The 14,274-nt window shown below is 39.7% G+C and overlaps 1 protein-coding gene across 1 annotated transcript; it reads right to left on the bottom strand.

The window, feature by feature from the left end:
- Positions 1 to 803: 803 nt before the first annotated feature.
- Positions 804 to 11,504, bottom strand: LOC308406550 (uncharacterized protein). Its single transcript, XM_080897629.1, has 2 exons — positions 11,255 to 11,504; positions 804 to 2,944 (listed from the first exon to the last, which is right to left on the bottom strand). Exon 2 carries the CDS (start codon positions 2,786 to 2,788, stop codon positions 854 to 856), a length of 1,935 nt encoding a protein of 644 aa, XP_080753755.1. The 5' UTR covers positions 2,789 to 2,944; positions 11,255 to 11,504; the 3' UTR covers positions 804 to 853.
- Between the last annotated feature and the right edge of the window lie 2,770 nt (positions 11,505 to 14,274).

Below are 14,274 nucleotides of genomic sequence, written 5' to 3'. Positions count from 1 at the left end.
GGTTAACTTTAATTATGCTCAGTTTTGGCAGTTTGAGTGTTTTGTTACTTTAAGATTAGTTTGCCTGATTTTTCATGTTCTTCTACTTAAAGTAGCCAGGAACATCCCTAGTTTTAACACTGCACTGTGACCTGCTGTCAACTAATAACTTTTTTGACTATCAAAGATTGCAACCAAAGAAAGACAAGTGTCGATATTTCCTCAACAGAAGTGGTTTCTTATCTTATGTTAATGCAAAAAAAAGAAAAAAAAAAGAAAAACATAACTACAGATTTTTTGAAGAGCAAAACAGGATCTTAAGTTGTTTCTTGGTACAACTTTATTGGCACAATTACCCTACTAAATGACAATGCAATCCTTTCAAAATAAAGAAGTATGCATAAGATTTAAAATATTTAAAAAAGTTACATAGTAAAAGATGAATGCAGCAATTTGACTTACACTGACAGCATAGGTAACCATTAAAAATACAATGGAGAAAACAACATATTTACTTTCAACTGCAACAATAGTTTGAGACAGAAAAATAGAAATAAATATGCATTCTAGCCATACACACGCAAACACTGCATTTGTAACCCATTTTCACAATGATTTTAATAAAGAACGGATTTGGTATGGTCTCCACTTGTGCTTCATTTCCAAGTTTAATCTCTGAAATTCACCAAACATAATTTTCATGGCATGCCAACGAAAAATGTATAAAAGTACTTATATAAAATGACCAGCACAAACAAACTTTACAGTCCATATTTAGAGTTATCCAATTAGATGCATTCTAAAGTCAAAAAGACTCAACTCCCTACAGCTTAATTGTTGGCAGGAATAATGAAAAATGCGTCTGACAGGATAGTTACCCATTGTTTTCTGAACCATGAGAAGTCTGATGCTGAAGGAACGTCTCCAAGCATGAGAATGTCTCAGTACACTCTGTGCACTCATAGACAGCCTCTGAAGAACTTCCTTTATCATTTTGAGTATGGTCCATATAGTCATCCTCTATGTCCTCTGCATTACCCTTTTCCAAGACAACATCCACACTAGTACCAGTGCCATGAGATGTTTGTCCAGCATCGCCCACTTCCTCAGTGCTTGGGTGATTCTGAAGATGAAGCTCAAGGGATGAGGAATTCCTAAATTGAGCTGGACACTGGGGACACTTGTTGGGTTCCTTTTTGTGGTAACGCAAGTGCCGTTGGTACACACATAACAGCCCAAATCTCTTTCCACATTCCTGGCACTTGTAGTTAACTCTACCTGCTTTTCCTGATTGTTTATCATTTTGATTCTGCTCTGGTGAAGCTACAGCTTCATAGTCAGAAGAGCTCTTGGTGTTTTCATTAGCAGGGCTCATGTTTTTCTCACTATTACTAAGAGAAGTGTATGGAGGACCTTTTGGTGGAGTTGTGTACAAGTGTTTTAAACCTGGCTTCTTATCCAATTCAGCTTTGTGATACATGACTACATGTCTCCTCAAATCGCAGCGCTGAGGAAAATGCCTACCACAAAATACACATGTGTGCATTGTACCTTTATGATATCTCATGTGCCGGGACAAACTACTAGAATGATTAAAGACACGATGACAGTGCTTGCACGGATGGAGCTTTCCATTTGGATTACCCCCTCTTCTACGTCTGGCTTTAGGTTGGACTCTTTGCTTTAAAGGTTTTTGGGACTCTTGATTCATCTGATCAATTTCCTCCTGAGTTTGATGTGTGAGATGATGTTCCTTTAAAGCTGCTAACTTCTGGAAATGATCCCCACATAAACCACATCTATATTTTCTGAAAGAGTAGTCATAGTCATCGCTACAATGCCTAAAGATTTTAGTCTCCCCATTCTGCATCTCAATCGCTGTGCCATTACTATGGCAGTTTTCAAGTTGCGCATTGTGTAGGTCCTTAGAATTTATGTCAATTTCGATTTCAGATGCAAATAAAGCATCAGGCTCTTTCCCCTTGCAATGGTAGAGGGAATGTGTCTGGAAATCTGACATCCAGAAAAAATTCAGTTTGCACTTCTTACAAGGATATGTTTTCTCAAGCTTTTTTTCCTGTTTATTCTCAGATTTACCCAGAGCTGTACCTTTGGAAATAGGGTGATTTTCTTTCTGGTGAGCATTCAGGGCATCTGCTTTCAGGAATCGCTTACCACAAAGACGACAGCAGTGAAACCTCTCATTTAAGTGGTCATGGAGGTGTCTCTTGAGATCCTGCCTATCTTCAAAGATTTTGCAACACAAAGTACATTTGTATCCTCGTTCTGTGTTTCGATATTGCTGGTGACGATGTAAACTCTGCAAGCTATTAAATGATCTATTACATATTTCACAGCGGTAATGTCCCTGGCGAGACTTGTCCGAGTTCACATCAGACGGCCTTGGCCTGAATACCTCTTTGTGAGGAGCAGGCTGTGATTTTACGTTTGGAGATACTGGCCTTACAGAGGATGGGAAATGTGAATGTGATGGCAAAACTCCAGGAGATACTGGCTTCAAAGGAGAATGTGACTGTGTCAAACCATTCACAACTGTCAGTGTACCATTTTCTTGTAGCACATATTCTCGGGGGACTTCAAATCCATTGGATGAGCCATCAAAGGAAAATGACTCCAAAGGTCCATGAACTGCCATATGTGCCAATACATTAGCGTACTGACTGAATCCATCACCGCACTCAGTGCAGATGAAGTTAATTTCTGCGGCTGAATTGCCTGAAGACGCACTGTTCCCAGACTTCTGCTTTTCCATTATGAAATGATTTTGTCCATGTACAGATGGCATCATTTTTTAACCGGTATGTACAAGTAAAACTATCCAGGCACCAAGAAAATTGGTCTCCATGTGGCCATCAGTGGGTTTGCTCAAAACCCTGGTATTCGAAAAAGATGTGTTTCACAAGATGCATGTTGACTCCTCTGCTTTTCCATGCTGGATTAGGACCTGGAGGGATGAAAGAAAAGTATTACGAAACAACTGACTCCGAAGTTTGTTTAAAATTCAAACTGTATGACAAGTAGTGCAAGTCAGCATTCATTTCCCATGATCTACACTAGGCAAAAACGATGATCAATAGAGGTTTAACATGCCTAAAACCTATTATAATTTCTGTATCCATAGATCCGGTAAGGTCCAAATGACGTAAGTTGTGTCAGACAGTGTGTCAGCATCCATGTGTGTGACAGTTTTTTTGGTCAAACACGTGAACTCTACCACTGAGACTTGCATTATAATGCACCAACTATGCATGCGTCTTTCAGGTAGACTTCAAAGACATGTAACAGAAATGACCAATCATCTGGGGCATCTGCAGTTCAGAGCACAATTACCAATTAACTGTGCATTAACTGTGAAAATGTTTCAGAGCTCGGCTATAGTCAATCAGTCTATCGGATAAAGCTGTCTGAATAAGTCCCCAGTGACACAGGCCTAGTGGCTGGTCTGTGACCATCTCGCAACCACCTATCCTGACAGAACAATGTGTATTCTCCAACAAGTTGTTAGTGGTTGCTGGTGATTGCATGTGTGAAATTGGTCACAAAAAGGGGTACAGTGCTGAAAACCTTATGTGATCATTTTTGTCTGCATATAAGACACAAACTCCTCTGCAAACTAATTCAAAGTGCTTCCACAAGCAGTGATACTGAGTGTGACCGCCTCGGCTTGTCTTCATAGAAGTTATACCCTTTTGCTGCAAATGCATTTCATAAAGGGGGAACTTTTAGTTTTTAAGGCAAACATTTTCGTTTTTTTGGTTCGCTTTTCACTTTTTTAAGTTTTACTACATTTTGGAGAATTAATGGTGAGACAAGTCAGTTTCTTCCATGCAAACTATGGGCACCCGTGACTTTTAGGTGCAGCCCCCTCTTTTCAACTGATTAAACCTAGCACCAACCAGCAGGGAATAGACATCCCACACTCCCAGCGACTGGAGGGGGTCAGTAGAGGAAAGGTCTGCTATGGGTGGTGCTGCAGTATTCACAGACACAAGAAAGAAAGTCTGGTAAGGACCATCCATCTTCTTTCGCTTATCTGGGCCAGGGCCGCGGGGGCAGCAGCCTAAGCAGAGAAGCCCAGACCTCCCTCTCCCCAGCCACCTCCTCCAGCTTGTCCAGGGGAATACCAAGGTATTCCCAAACCACCTGAGAGATATAATCTCTCCAGTGTGTCCTGGGTCTTCCCCGGGGCCTCGTCCCGGTGGGACATGCCCAGAACACCTTGCCCAGGAGACACCCTTGTCAGATGCCCAAACCAACTCAACTGGCTCCTATAGCCTTAGCCTGTCGCTTATAGCCTGTCACTGAGTTTCTCCATCTGCCCTTTTAGAATTCCAAGTTCCAGCCCTCATCTTGTTGAATAACAGTATCTTACATGATGATCAAGTAGACATCATTTCATCAATCTAGACCCATCTTGACACCAGTGCAGACCTTACTCGGCAGACTGGACATTGCCCTTGATGCAGCAGAGGCACTTTAAATTAAATGCCTTTGTCATTACCAAATTAAAATTAACAGAAGCTACTAATTCAATATTTAGTGTAACACCTGGATTCATGTTACCCAACAACAAAATGGGAATAACTAAGGACAAGTACACCAAGTGGCTGATACTGTTAAGTATCTGAATAAAGAGAAAATGTTCCCAGAAGTAGCTCACATCATTGGAGTTTCATAATGTCCTGACGGTCATACTGGGCTGCAAATGCTCCAATTAAAAAACAGCATCTAAAAACACAACTGCCCAGTCCCTTATGATGTTCACTTTTATTTATTTAGTTTCCGTTTTCTCAAAGTGACCACTTAGGTAACTTTGCTCAAGCATCACAACAGCTAGCACGAAGTTTCACACGTAAAAATGAACTTCTTTATATGTATTAGGGCTGCCACGATTAGTCGACTAGTCACGATTACGTCGACTATCAAAATCGTCGACGACTGATTTAATAGTTGACGCGTCGTTTGAAGCTTTGTAAGATCCAAAAGACGCAGAAATAAGTAGCAGGATTTAAGAGTTCAATAACGGACTGAAACAGAAGATGGCAGCACTGCATGTACAAGGATGCCAGCTGCCGTTAAACCCCGAAGAAGAAGAAGCTGTGTCCCAGAATTCATAGCGCGGCCCAGCTCAGTTTCCAACAATGGCGGCAGCTAGTTAGTTTTAATATTACTCTTATTATTCTTTCTGGGTCACAAAATAAACGTTTAACATATTTTCAGGCGAGAATGTAGCTGTGTAAACCTCAAATATCTGCTCAGTTTATCAAGACACCACATATTTTCAAAAGCGCTCCGACGTTTTCGGAGACGTCTGTTACCCACTAGCTCGATAGCTAGCCGGGGGCTAGGCTAACTAGAGCCGTGAGAGCACCGGACTCCCGGCAAATAGTTTTCAAACCCACCGCCGTCTTTCGCTCCTCAGGTTAAACGTGATATATAAGTCACTTAGATAACTTAAAAATGTTATTGTTTTGCCTTTTTTTTTTTTTTTTTTTTAGTATTTTATTTGTTCCTGAGTAAATCAGTTTGGCTGAGATTAAAGTTATAGTTTTTACACAGCTGAATAAACGTCAAGCAGACAGCTGATTATCAGAAGTGTGAGATGCTGTTATAGTTTAGATAGCAAGGAGTTTATTAAACTTCACCGAAACAATCTGCAAATTTCATTAAAATTTAATAAACTATCATCCTGTCTTTATTTTTAGTTAGCACAGACCTTAAACACTTAAAGCTGTAAGCTAATGATAGTTATATAAGAGCAGATGCTGCTGGTGCAATAAGCTGTACGTTTTACGTCCAATGGATGATGATCTGATTAGTCGACTAATCGCCAAAATAATCGGTGACTAGTCGACTATCAAAATAATCGTTTGTGGCAGCCCTAATATGTATAACAAAATTCAACCCTATCTATAGCTACTTCCTACTGTTTAATTTTTACTTTCACAAGTAAAAAACAACTTTTTTTTTTTAACTTTAAAAGATCCATGCTCTCAGGATGGTAAAAAAACCTCTGGTTTTTGGCTCATTATTTTACTCGAGCCGGTTACTGGTAAATCAGAACAGTTCCCTTTCTGGACCAGCAAACACTGTACTTAACACAGTCTGGAACCACCCAAGACTACATTACAGTGACAGTCACCCCACTTGCGTGCACTTTACAGTGTCTGTGTCAACATTTCACACACACACTCTTGCACCAGAGAAAGACTGTAGCTTACCACCGACAATAAAAGCCCCACTGAATCTAGGTCACACTCAGGGAGGAGAACTTGGAAGCAGTCTAAGTGGGAAGGCTCAGCTGGTAACAAGAGGCAATGGAAAAATGAACATGACGATATTCCAGAAATTAAGTAAAGAGCACCTTTTTATGCATGTTCACCCTGTATATAATTAACAATTACATTCTTTAGCAGTAAACAGATATGCTCACCCTTTTCCCAAAGTATTGGCATCTTCAACAGATGCTTATGGATTACATTATGAACACAAAAATGGACATGCACACTTCATTAAAATATATAACCACTGTGCTCAATACGTTTGCACCATTAGATAATGATCTCAGGGAACAATTGCCAATGAAGGTGATTTTGTACTTGATTCCCAATTAAGGCATTATGTTAATATTAGCATTATGTTCTTCATTGCAATTTTATTTACTTGGTGTATTTTCTTATCTAATCTTTGCATACAACTGACACTAAAAGACATAAGAGTCTGCATCCCTGCTTTCTTTGAAATAAATGGGCGATTGTGGATCAGCTTAATTGGTTCATCATTATCAAATGGGAAAAAATATATAAATAAAAGCTGGGCATTTTCTGTCTGTTAATTTGATTAGAAATGAATTTCATAATTGTAAGAATCTCCTCTCATCAAGTGTATTTGTTGGTGTAAGACTGTGTGGGAGAGCAAAGTGAAAGGGTAAAGAGACAGGTGAGCCATTTTATTAAAAAATTGTTTTATAAAATATACATTAGTAGAATCAGGATAATGTTAAGCTCTAATACAGTCTTAGATGTTCATTTAATAGCTACCCACTAATGGATATTAATTATGAAACCTAAATCATTCATTTGTGTATAAAAACAAAACCTCACTCAAACAAGCTCAATTACACCACGGGCTGTGGACTGAGGGTAAATAATACTACTTTAATTGGTGAGCATTAATCCCATTCTCTACTTTGCTGGGAATGGCATTCATCATTGGCAATCACACAGTAGGAAGACTGGACCACGGATCAGATCACCCACCCCTTGTGCCCAGGTTTTAAATGGCAGGGAAATCTCTCTATATTGTTGGCTTTCATTTGACATTTGCTTATCTTTTGCACACCTAAAGCACAAAAAGGGTATTTTATTTACTCAATTTCTCCACTATGTCTAGAATCAGAAACAATCAAACAGCTTTCATGAAAACCTACTTCCCTTACAAGCACACTTGATTGTCACCACCAGTAAAATTATAATCAATAAACATCTTCAACAAAGGACAATGCTGACAAAAACAAAGCACCCCGAGTGAGCTGGTTAGACAAGTAACCTCAGATGACAGTGCAGCCTCTATTATATATCAAAAGCAGTACACCACAATCTTGGCACCAAGGTCTTTGTCAAAGTTTCATGTGTATTTTCCACTGGTTCAAAGTAATGTAGTGCTACCCAGTTTAGGAAGTCTTTTACCTTGTTTTTATCAGCTATCAGGTGGATAACATGTACCTAGATTGGTTACATACAACAACAGTCCTACGAATGCAATTCTTTCTATATTTAATGTAAATTTTACACCGTTACATCTGTCCAGGTAGGAAGCATCAACCATTGCGAGTCAATTTCACCTGCTTTGAAGCAAATGAAAGTGACTTCTTTCAAGTCTGTTACATGTACACACTGCTCAACTGCAAAACCATTGTTATTGCAGATTATCTTGTTGCTGCCTATCCAGTGCATCCATTTTCACTTTCATTTACACCAAAGAAGATAAAAGAGATTCACAATATTTTATGCTTCCTAACTCAGGGCTCGCAAAATCGCTAGCCCGACGTCCCGGGGCTAGCGATTTTTCCAGTCGGGCTACCAAAATCTATCTCTGCCCTGCCCGTCGGGCTATTGTAGGAAGGAAAAATATATGCCAATGCTTTTGCATTCTTTCAGAAATGTAGCTGGGTAATTATGTCATTGGCATCGGTGAGCCACTGTCAATATGTGACATATTGAAATCGCGTTTGAATTTGCGCTTGTTTTTTGCTTTCACTTTGCAATCGCGCGAACTGTGTATAGAGAGCGACAGTACTGATTGGTGAGTGAGGATAATTTGCGCACCAATTCCTCTGACATCGTCTTATCAATCGTTAGCTTACTATGCAAACATGACAAGTGAAATCTCCCGCAGCAAGCTTAAACATATGAGAGGTTGATTGAGCAGAGAATCGCTGACCGTTATGTGTGTGTGTATGTAAAAGCAGCAGGATATATATTTTAGTTCTGCTGAGCCAAATAAGAGAGGTCAGGGTGAAGAAGTGACAGCCAAAGAAAAGCTTACCACAAAACGGAAAAGTTATGACAAATCAGACTATAAGGCAAAAAGAAAGTGCAGCTTTATGGTTTCATGGACAAAAGAATTTCTGTGGCTGCAATATGACGAGCTAAATAACCAGGGCTGCACATAAGTGGTCCGCAGGTGCGCATTCGCTGTCAAAATAAAAAACGCGCACAAGATATGAAGTTGCAACGCGTGTTTGCGTACATAAGATTTTCTGGAGGAGGACAGACATTTGTTTAGAACTCTTAAAGATGTCGAAGAAGCTCCTTTAAGCAATTACTTTGGTGTTCCTCTACCTCCAAAGAAATGTCAGAAGGAGTCCGAACCACAAAAGAAGCGCGTATTCTCAGAAAAGTGGTTGCAGGAGGTGAGCTGGCTTCAAACAAATGATGAACGCACAGAGATGTGGTGCAGAATATGCCGTGAAAATCCCACTCTAGCGGACAAAAACAGTGCTTTTTATATGGACGCAAACGCGCGTTGCAACTTCTTATCTGGTGCGCGTCTTTTATTTTGACAGGGAATGCGCACATGCGGACCACTTATGTGCACCCGTGTAAATAACATAATGTTCTGCCGGGTGTGTTGTTGGTTTTCTCTCGATTTCTGAGTCGACAAGCGCCTTTGTTACTGGGACCAGTCATTTTAAGAAAGGCCCCCATTAGAACCCATGAGAAATGCAAGAAATGCATTATTGCTCAGTCTGCAATATCTTTCCCAGAACAAACACCAATTGCAAATAACATACTAAAAATAAACCTGAAAAATCTGTTTAGAACAGCGTACTATGTTGCAAAGAGTGAACTACCACTGGCAAAATTTAGCAGTCTTTGCAAACTTCAAAAAGCAAATGGCCTCGATCTTGGTTCCACTTGTCTCTTACCCGTGACTTCAGCGGAAATTTCAAAGTCAGGATCTGACACAGACTGATTCATGTCCTACAGTTCTTACAAGTTCATAGAAATTTCTGTTCAATTAGAACCAAGTATTTGAGTTGATGATTGTAATTTTTATACAATGTTGTAATTTGTTTTTCAACATTTTTTTGATTAATGTTTTGTTTCCTTTACAATATTATACTTTAATGTATAATATTGTAAAGGAAACAAAACAGGAAACAAAACATCAATCAAAAAATTGCTCTCTTTTTTTATTCGGGCTACTTACATTTATTTTGGGCTACCAAAAACTGAAGAGTCCCTGCCCGAAGGGCTACCAGGGATTTTGAAATTTTGAGAGCCCTGTAACTGAACTGACTGATAGTTCTGAAGTGAAACTGACTTTGTGTTATATAGCAATGACTGAGCAGCATATATACAGATATTAAATTGCTTTCACTTCAGAAACATGCAGTTGAGGCATGGAAAGACAGAGAGCAGCAAGTGATTTAACCTACTATAATTATCTAACATAGCTATAAGATGAACAGTGGATTGTGAAACATGTTCCTACAGATATAAAAACAAACACACAAAAATTAAATTCAAACAAATCATAATATGTAAACAATGCTGTTAAGCTGTGTTTGTGCTACAAAGTAAGAGAACTAACCTATTTAACAGGCTGAAAACACTCAGGATGCAGATATATGAATGCAAGAACGCCAGGAAAAACAAAACAATGGTTGTTACTGGAAACAACAGCTCAGATATGCATAGAAATCATTTCCACTGAAATCAGCAATGCAGTTGTAATCCTTTCAGCTAAAGCTACATGTCTAATAAATACAGTGATTAACAAAGGCTTTAGGAAAAAAGACATTATCTCCTCAAGCAATTATTTTTTTCCTTTAAAACACTAAAGTTTCTGCATAGTCTGCCTTGAATTCTTCTCAGATGATTTCATTCCATGATAGCATATTTATTTATTCATTTTTAGTTTTCCTATTTTGCTTCTGAAAGATGCATTCAGGTCAGATGAATTAGTGCCTGATAGTCTGCAATGATATTTTGAGAAAAAGGAATGGAGCACAGTGTAATAGTAGCATTTAGGTGAAAGCAGAGAATCATTTTCATTTTCACGTGAAAACTTGCGCAGTAAGGGCAATATTGCACAACGTGGATGTGAAAGCACTGTTATCTACCTGACAATCAAAAATATTTATGTCCACTTAAAAAAAAAGGAACAATCGTGCTAAATATTAATCAAAACAGTCATGATTATCATTTTGGCCATACAGCCCTAGAAGCAGTATAATTAACACTGCAAAACAACAACAACAACAAAACATACATTTTGCAGATTATGAAAGAAATACACCGTGCAAATCTATTTTGTTCCTCTTGTTTTCCCCCATTACAAGTAACAAGCTTCGGAAAATATCATCCATCGCCATTAAACACAAAGAGATTTGTTTACGGTTTAGCTTAAGAGTACCGGTTTACAAAGAAGCTGTATGCCGCCGATTGTCGTCTCGTTAGCATACTTTGTGAAAGCCATACTAAAATAAAATACATTATGCGCTGACAAAGGCTGAGCGAAAAAACAACAACGTTAAAAACAAGCGTGGAGGAAAGCCACACACATGTTTTACCTTCATCTAAAGCGGAGGATTACCATTGTAGCCACACAGCTAACGCTAGGAGGTACTGCTGCTAGCCGCTTCATAGTAGTGGTATAAACGCACTGCAGTTCGATATATATATATCCATAAAGGAATCTTAGTGTTCAAACTGTCACTCAAGCAGTGAACTTTGACATGACTTACCATTAAATCACAGAATGCAACAAATCACACCTGCATGGTCCTGCTTCAGACCACTGTCGGGCTACTGAGTGCTGCAGGCCGAGGTGTCTCCTCCTGCGATTACTTCTTCGCATTACTGCGCTGGAAGTCAGCTTACCGGAGCATTACCGCCACCTGCTGATCTGGAGTCTGGACGAAAGAGCAAGCATTTCTGTTTTATTTTATTTGTTTATTTTTTGTAATGAGCTGCTTCTCAAGAGGGACGCTGTTCAGAGGATCTAAGGATTTGGAAGTGAGGTAAAAGTAAAACCCAGGAGATGGCAGTAGTGCAACATCTTTGGATGCAAGCTGCTGTTAAAATTGTAAGAAGAAGAAGGGATGCTGTCCAGTCATTCCCATATTAGTAAATCCAGATCAAACTTCTTCTTCTGCTTACTCACGGGGCGACTGTGGCTCAGGGGGTTGGGAAGCGTATCTGTAACCGGAAGGTCGCCGGTTCGATCCCCGGGCTCTCTGTCCTGGTCGTTGTGTCCTTGGGCAAGACACTTTACCCTACCGCCTACTGGTGTTGGCCAGAGGGGCCGATGGCGCGATACGGCAGCCTCGCTTCTGTCAGTCTGCCCCAGGGCAGCTGTGGCTACAACCGTAGCTTGCCTCCACCAGTGTGTGAGAGTGAATGAATAGTGGCATTGTAAAGCGCTTTGGGTGCCTTGAAAAGCGCTATATAAATCCTATTCATTATTATTACTCCGTCATCTATCTCCATCTCACCATATCGCTAGCATCCTTTTCATTCACACCAAGCATCTCCATGACCTCCTTCCTTACATCCATGAATCTTTCTCTGTCCTCTTTTTCCAAGCTTAACAATCTTTGTCCGACATATTTAATATCCCTCCTGAGGGATGAGGTGGCAGAGCCATTGCAGGGGGCATGGTATGAATTAAAAAAAGAATGCTTAGACTTCCACACAAACGCAAAGCAAAAGATAAGACATCGCCAAATATGCTTCCAAACCTCTGGGACTCTCCACCATTGACCCTTAGAACTGTAGAAGCTTCTCGGATGAGAGGCAAAACGTCTTCAAGGAACGAAGTCCAGACGCTTTTCTTTCCAAGCTCCTTAGACTTCCAAACCAACTTCCTTCCAAGCCAAAGACTAGAAAATATGATGAAGCATATCTTGCCTGTGGCTTCACCTGCACAACGAAGGTGCCAAGATAGGTATCGCCAACAGAATTTGTTTCCCCTGTGTCAGAAACACTGAAACACTGAATGCAAATAACCCCAATGCTCATTAAAGTAGCAGCTTATAAAGTGCTCTGTAGTTATCTAATGTAACTGCCATTTGTTTCAGGACATCAGCACAGTCTGTAATCAAGGGTAAGGACATTTTGGGAACACTTATAGCTCATGGCTTAATTATTGAAATAACTACTATGTGGTTGATGCTTCCTGTTCCGCCATATTAGGTGGACCCTTTGTGGAAGTGGGTTCCACTGGACCTGTGTCTGTTAACCATCAATTGAGGGGGATTTGTTTGGCTTTGACTGTGTGTAAGGACCAGAAATACACACACACACACACACACACACACACACACACACACACACACACACACACACTGCTGTGTTAATTTCCCTTATTGCAGAAAAAAGATTTCTTATGAAAATTTGTTTGTTTCTTGGCTTTATCTTTACCTTCATTCTCATAAAAAGAACAGAATCGTAAGAATGTAAGACCACAAGCACTGCAAGTGTAACAAAGAAAAGGTGACGTCAAACGGTATTTGCAATCCAGCTCTGTTCTAGGATGCCCTCTGGACCCAGTGGAGGTGATGAGTGACAGGAGAACGGCGGCTAAGCTGTCATCCCTGATGGACAACATCTCCCACCCCATGCAGCAGACTGTGACAGCACTGAGCAGCTCCTTCAGTGGGAGACTGCGGCACCCACGGTGTGGGACGGAGAGATTTCGCAGGTCTTTCCTCCCCACTGCTGTCAGACTCCATAATAAAGACTTTAACTGATCAAGCACACACATCCATACATATGCAATAATACTAAGTGCAATAATCCTTTCTGTCATCGTTGTATTTTTAGTCAGTTGTATATAGTATTTGTATTTGTATTCTATTTTTATCTTATTGTATATTTATTTTATTTTATTCTACTGTATATAGTATTTTATTTTATTCTATTCTGTACAGTTGTGTACTGTATTTATTCTTATTGTATTCTAATTTTTGCCTCATAACTTTTGCACTGTCCACTTCCTGCTGTGACAAAACAAATTTCCCATGTGTGGGACTAATAAAGGTTATCTTATCTTATCTTATCTTATCTTATCTTATCTTATCTTATCTTATCTTATATGAAACAATGACACATCTATTTTTTCCTATTTTTTCATTTATTTGTTTCCAATTGTCCAAATTAGTCTATAATTGGCCTTAGTGTTCCAGAAATCATATTTATATACAACTAAATATGAGTGGCAAATATGTTTTAAATGGATGATTCCTCACTTGATGACAAATTGTCCGTTTACATATTTGCAGAATCCTAAATTTGATGCCAGTGAACTTTTCAGCGGTTGGTTTTAAAGAAGCCCCAGAATCCCCTATGAGCAAGCACTTGGCGACAGTGGGGAGGAAAAACTACCTTTTAATAGGTAGAAACCTCCGACAGAACCAGGCCCAAGAAGGGGTGGCCATCTGTCTCGACTGACTGGGGTTCAAATGTTCACTGACAATTTAGTTGTATATAACTATGATTTCCAGGACATAATGTTGAGACCATTTAAGTGAAAAGGTGAAGCAGCCAGTTCCGCTTCTTCTTCTTCTTAATCGGAGGCATTGTCTGTACAGATTCCTGTAAGACAATGCAGGTGAGTCCTCTTTATCTTCCTTTTCTTGTTCTCTGGTTTCATTTTCTTTCAGAGGCTCCTGACTAGAGATTGCAATTGATGGCAGCAAGTCCTCTTTTTAGTCAAGAATGCCTTTATTTGTCACATCCAAGTTGCCCTGCAGCAAAATGGGAC

The sequence above is a fragment of the Rhamphochromis sp. 'chilingali' genome (genome assembly GCF_963969265.1).
Source record: "Rhamphochromis sp. 'chilingali' genome assembly, chromosome: 11".
Classification (NCBI taxonomy): Eukaryota; Metazoa; Chordata; class Actinopteri; order Cichliformes; family Cichlidae; genus Rhamphochromis; species Rhamphochromis sp. 'chilingali'.
Note: the sequence above shows the minus strand (reverse complement) of the source record. Positions and strands in the feature narration are given on the sequence as shown.

Bases quoted from the DNA above. Each gene is read 5' to 3' on its own strand.
- LOC308406550 (XM_080897629.1), bottom strand. From the start codon at position 2,788: ATGATGCCATCTGTACATGGACAAAATCATTTCATAATGGAAAAGCAG.